The 5,803-nt window shown below is 29.7% G+C and overlaps 1 protein-coding gene across 1 annotated transcript; it reads right to left on the bottom strand.

The window, feature by feature from the left end:
• Positions 1 to 310: 310 nt before the first annotated feature.
• Positions 311 to 3,937, bottom strand: LOC117168811 (odorant receptor 45b-like). Its single transcript, XM_033354647.1, has 6 exons — positions 3,891 to 3,937; positions 1,157 to 1,977; positions 985 to 1,084; positions 771 to 875; positions 548 to 703; positions 311 to 468 (listed from the first exon to the last, which is right to left on the bottom strand). The coding sequence occupies exons 2-6, from the start codon at positions 1,966 to 1,968 to the stop codon at positions 415 to 417; spliced, it is 1,227 nt and encodes a 408-aa protein (XP_033210538.1). The 5' UTR covers positions 1,969 to 1,977; positions 3,891 to 3,937; the 3' UTR covers positions 311 to 414.
• Between the last annotated feature and the right edge of the window lie 1,866 nt (positions 3,938 to 5,803).

The raw sequence follows: 5,803 nt of genomic DNA, 5'->3' as shown, positions 1-5,803 counted from the left end.
CATATGTAAATACTGTCAATCTTAAATTCTGAATCATAAATTACACGTCAATCGTATTTATGCGTTACGAATGTATTGTTTGATATTTTTTTCAACGATGTTTTTCTGCTACTCAGGGCATTTATAATGTAATGTCAAGTAGTACAAATACATTTTTGTAAATTCCCGCAAAAGCTGTAGTAATGTTTAAAAATAGAAAAATATTTAATTTCAGTTTAGTATTACTCAAACAACAAAACTCTTGTATATGGAAATCATTACATATTTCTTTTATCACAACAAATTTAAGGCGTAATGTAACAAATCCGTATATAGTAAACTAATTTAATGATAGTTTTAAACTCTATAATTACTTACTTAAATATCAATAAGTGTTCATCTCATTAATATTTGTGTGCTGTATATTTTTTAAACTCATTGAGTCATTTTCAACAGAAAATTGAAGTACACGCTAGCTGTTCTCATTATCTATAAAAATTCATAATTAATTACTTAGAAGAAGTGAATAAGCGATTTTTATTCGATACGATATACAATTAGAGCTTACTGTGTTAAATGTTACCATCGATAGTACAAAAAACTTTCCAGCTGCAATTTTAGATGGAAATTGCGCGGCTCTTATCAAATGAATAAAATCTAGATTTATACTTTTAGGTAGAAAAAAAGTTTCACTCGAGTATGCGGATTCTCCAACACTTATGGCCTATTTGATAATTTAATAATGAACGAATCAATGAATTTATTCAGAAAATTGTATTATTTTAAATTACCTTTGTCGTCAGGAGTTCTCCTACGTAGCAATATACAAATATATTGAATATATAAGATGTTAAAAAAAAAGAGAGCAGTATCATCAATTCAGTATCATCCGCGATCTGTAAAAAAATTCTCTACTGATATTGCGTAACTAAAAAACAATTATTAATCTATTATATATTCTCTACTAATTTCAGAAGTACTCGATATTTCGAAATTGATACCTACCATAATAATAATGTAGCTCAAGAGACATATCTCAAAAATATAGTTAACGACTTCAATAAAACAGAATTCATTTACCAAAATTTTTAAATCCTCAATGAATCTGAAAATTTTTATAATAAAGTAAAATAAATGCAATAAATATAATAATATTAAATTTATACCTGCAACTTACTTGAGATTGCGCAAATGCTGCTTAAAGATAAGATTTAATTTTTCATTCAATTTACTCTGCTCCTTTGATGCATCAGTTAAAAATGTATTCAATTTAAAAACTATCAACTCGAACTGTCCACAAGCGTGAATCGTAAATAAGGAAAATATATCGAAAGCTGCAGTATTGGTTGAAAAATTTATAAATATTATTATAGTTTGCACCAAGTAAAGAATTTCATAAAAGGGACTATATACTTTGTAATCCCCATAAGTAGGGGATGGAAACAATCGTATGGTCTCATTCATTATCGTAACAGTAACACCCTCTGCGATAGGTTTTATCACAAAAAATATAACTCCAGTGCCAAAAATAATCGTTGCACTGATAAATGAAAAGTAATATGTTTTTTTTGCATATTTGAACATGATTTCTCGTTGAATCGTATTTTCACAATTCTCCCAATCTTCCTTGACATATCTTATGCACGTTTCGAAATCCTTTTGGCGAATCCAAAGTATAAGAAACTTTAATGCTCCTCCCACTCCCAAATTTATAAAACCTATGCCGATCATTATTTCTGCCAGATTTCTGATCACTAAGACAGTTTGCAAAATATTGTTCACGCATCCAAAAGTTATGAGAGAAAGGACGGTTAACTTAGCGATGAATCTAATAACATGGCGTGTACGAGTAGAAGAATCGTTAGGCCAGAGAAAAATCGTTGTTGTGATTGTACGACATATTTTGAAAACATATTCAATATCTTCCTCCGTGGTGGAAATCGTTTTTGGACACGTAGTGGGGGTTGCAGTTGATTTTTTGTTCTGCATTATGCACTTCTTAAAATAATATATAATAAAAGGCTAGAATGTTTTTGAAACGGATATGTTTTTTGAATATTTGTAAATTTTTGTTACGAAGTCATTTAAAGAAGGAGTGAAATCCAATGCTTGTTGGACGTTTAAAGTTTGAAAAGAAAATATGAAATAAAGCGTATGATACATTCTAAATTTCAGCTTCATTATTTAATTGAACTATAGGATTTACTATTCTTATACTTTTTAAAATTCATCAGAATTGATTAATTCACAAATACGAATAGACTAGAGAATATTGCGATTTAGAATAATTATATTTTATGTCTGTATCAATTAAAAGCAACCGAATTAAAAAGATTCTACTAAAAATGTTTATAAATATAAAAAAAATTGAAACATTTGGTTTCTTCTAAAACTAAAAAAACTTCACACGGAATGCTTTTTTTTTATAAACAATTCTTTAAATAAAGATATAGCTCAATTTCGAATTAGAAAAAAGAATAGTCGCAGCCTTTTTACTAATATTTAAGTTGTTCAAAATTCTCAAATATTCAACTAAGGAAAAATTTATGAAGAACTAAAACTCCCAAATAAGAAACTAGGGTTTTACTCTTTTTTAGATAATTCTCTTACAAACTTATTTTGAACTTTATATTTTCTCTATCACTAAAGGAATATACTTAAATATTTAAGGGGTTATATAACTTTTTTTCAAAAAATCGAAAAAAATTTTATTGCTTTATCTGAAATTATAACCCCTTGAGAACATTTTCCCAAATTTTCATAGAGATCTGAGCAATAGATGGAAAGTTGCACCGCTTCGAAGCGCGCCTCGCCATGGCCGCGAGGCCATTCACTTGTAACTTGAAACTCGATTATCTCGAAATGGTGTTTTTCCAAAAGTGTCTTTGCCGTGACCGCGATTGCCGGAAAACTGTTTGATTGATCTTCTTGAATTTTTTTTAATTGTTCTTAATTAATGTTGTAAGTACTAGAACGATTCCTTTTTTATGCATACATTTTTATTTTGCAGATAAGAATTTTTTAATAAAATGTTTTGAGCTAAAAAAATGGAGTTTTTGGGAAAAACGTTCCTGTATGTAAAAAAAACAATATATTTATTTAAATAATCGTTCAGGTACTAGGAATGTACCTATACTAATGAAATTTTTTGTATTTTATGCTTTCAGTTGACCTAATAGACTTCTATCGCTGTCACCGCAAGCCTCATAAAAAAGAGGGTAAAGGGGAAAGGGCCATAACTCCGCCAATTATTAATATTTTTCATCAACTAATGCTTGTTTTTTTCACTGAAAAATATACTATCAAAAATTATAACTTCGATGTAATAAGATCATTGCTACATACCTGTGAAAAAAATCCAAACTTTCCTTAATTTTTCCGCACATAAAGTTATATAACCCTTTAAGAGACATCCGTAAATTTTGAACTATCGAATGGTTTATCGAAGGCGTTAATTTTTGAATTATAATAATCGGTTGTGATTTTAACAAAGAGTATTTTGAATTTTATGAGTGTAACTTTCATAACGTAAACCATTTGTCTTTAAATTTTAGTAAATTTCCCAGCATCACACGGAAAAAGAATTAAAATTGAATAAAGAAAATATGGTTACGAATGTCGATATATATCTTCTTGACACCAGAAAATATTTATTCTCTCAAGAAACCGTACTAGCTTTCTTGAAACATGACACAATATTGTACAGTCCGTATTCTTATGGATTATTTCTTGATCTAATGCTAATTTATTTTCCTTGTACTGATTCAATGATTCAGGGAAAAGTTTGTCACGACAAAAAAAAAGTTCAATTTCTGTCGTAGAAATAGGAAAAGTTACAAACACAAAGCATTGAACATTTTCTCATTTTTTAATTAAATTCGATTTTCAAAAAAATTAAAAATCTAACTCACATTGGCCACTTTATTTTTGTTTTACACTGAACTTTAACAGTATTATTAATTTTGTTTATAATAGTTCTAATTTTTATTCTTTATTATATACTCTTTATTATCTATGATGGTTTCTCCTTGAAGAGACATTTAATACTGAAGGGTTCTTCTGAACTTCTGACTACTGATAATTCACAATATGCGCTTGCGTTATTACAAAAAAAGTTGGAACAACTTGCGTCTTATATTCAACAGATCGAAGAGGAAATGAAGTTAAACATTACCTTATAATCATACTTTTACTTTTTCAGTCTCAGTCTCAGTCGCTTTATAGTTTTCTCCGAGCGATTATTGTCTTTTGATAGTTTTTTATTTAATTTTCTCTGAGATGTAAATTCCTATTAATTTAAATATTAATAAAATACTCTAAAAAGATCAAAAGATTAAAAAAGTATTTTTATTCATTTTCATTTGGTGACAAAATTCAAAATTGGTTTGCTACATATTTCAGAAAAGCATTTTATGACAGAATATTCTGATTATACAGATTAATATTTTTTCTTAGAAAAAATAATTAACTTCAGGTAGGAAAACTGCAATCCTATAAATTTACTAAGAACTGTGCTAAGCTCGAATTAAACAATAAAACGATAGAAAATTCATTCTACCATTTTACAGATAAAATTGCAGTAAAAAGTAGCGATTTTGATTATCTATGCAAGATATTATAAATAATGAATTATTAGAAACTGTTCAAGGTAATTAAATTAAATGAAAATAGTGCTTCGATAGTACTAATAATTTCCTAACAGTGAGCTTTTATGGAAAATGTGAGATTCTGATCAGACGAATGAGACTTAAACTTGCACGTTTTGGTAAGTTGTAATATTGAAACATATAGGCACATTTTCCAATTTTGAGACCTGCTAAATATTTAACAAAGGACTCCGCATCAAATGTACACGAAATGGCTTTTGGTCCATTTTGATTAAACTTCGTAAAGTTGTAGTTCTCAATGTCTCGATCAAAAGTGTTATGGGGCACAAAGTCCGAAAATGGACAGTTTTCAAGTTATAGAGGGTTTAACATCCAACCGTTTTAAGAAACATTACCAAATATCTCGAAAACTGCAGCTCTGCGAAAAAAATTTTCCCTATGAAAGTTATTGGGTTCTAGCGGGGAAGTGCCAAGAAAGTCATGGCCTTAAGACACAGGTCATTTTTCAAGGTCATTCAATGTGAACTTGTCATTTATTGGTAATCTTCAGCCTATAAAGACAAGATATGAAGAGGAAATCAATATAGAACTCATAAAAGTAAGAAATGAGAATGACTTAGTCAACAGCCAGCCAATGAAGGCAATTCATGAGTGCGATTTAGTCATTACCTAGCCAATGAAGGCAAGACATAAGCGAGATTTAGTCATTATTTAACCAGTGAAGGCAAGATTTGTCCAAGATGTTGTCAATATCTAGCCAATGAAGGCATGAAATGAGCTTGAATTAGACAATATCCGGCCAATGAAGGCAAGTCATGAATGCAATTTAGTCATTATCTAGCCAATGAAGGAAAGATTTGTCCAGGATGTTGTCAATATCTAGCCAATGAACATAGTTCAAAGAGAAAATAAAACAGAATAACAAAATCACATGTAGCAATCTGCCTCGCAGTATCGTTAATGTGTACGCAGAAAGCAATCGCGAATTAAAAGAAACAAAAGAACAGCCAAAACAAGTGTACCACATTGGCCCGCTGTAACAGGAACATGTATTCATAAACAAATCGCCCGTCCTTTGCGAACACAAAATGAGTCGCACAAGAATTATAGCAGAGCTCTCAAGTTATTTGTCTTATGTTTATAAAAGCACTAATGGGGCTTATCACACCTGCGCGCTGCGCGCACCAACACCCATTTTATATTATTTTGTTCTTTGT

This window comes from Belonocnema kinseyi, chromosome 3 (genome assembly GCF_010883055.1).
Source record: "Belonocnema kinseyi isolate 2016_QV_RU_SX_M_011 chromosome 3, B_treatae_v1, whole genome shotgun sequence".
NCBI lineage: Eukaryota > Metazoa > Arthropoda > Insecta > Hymenoptera > Cynipidae > Belonocnema > Belonocnema kinseyi.
This window is presented reverse-complemented; position numbering and strand designations above follow the sequence as displayed.

Bases quoted from the DNA above. Each gene is read 5' to 3' on its own strand.
- LOC117168811 (XM_033354647.1), bottom strand. From the start codon at position 1,968: ATGCAGAACAAAAAATCAACTGCAACCCCCACTACGTGTCCAAAAACG. The intron at 1,085-1,156 runs GTAAGTTGCAGG...AAAAATTTTCAG, and splicing joins CAGCATTTGCGCAATCTCAA to ATTCATTGAGGATTTAAAAA. The intron at 876-984 runs GTAGGTATCAAT...ATTTTTTTACAG, and splicing joins TGAGCTACATTATTATTATG to ATCGCGGATGATACTGAATT.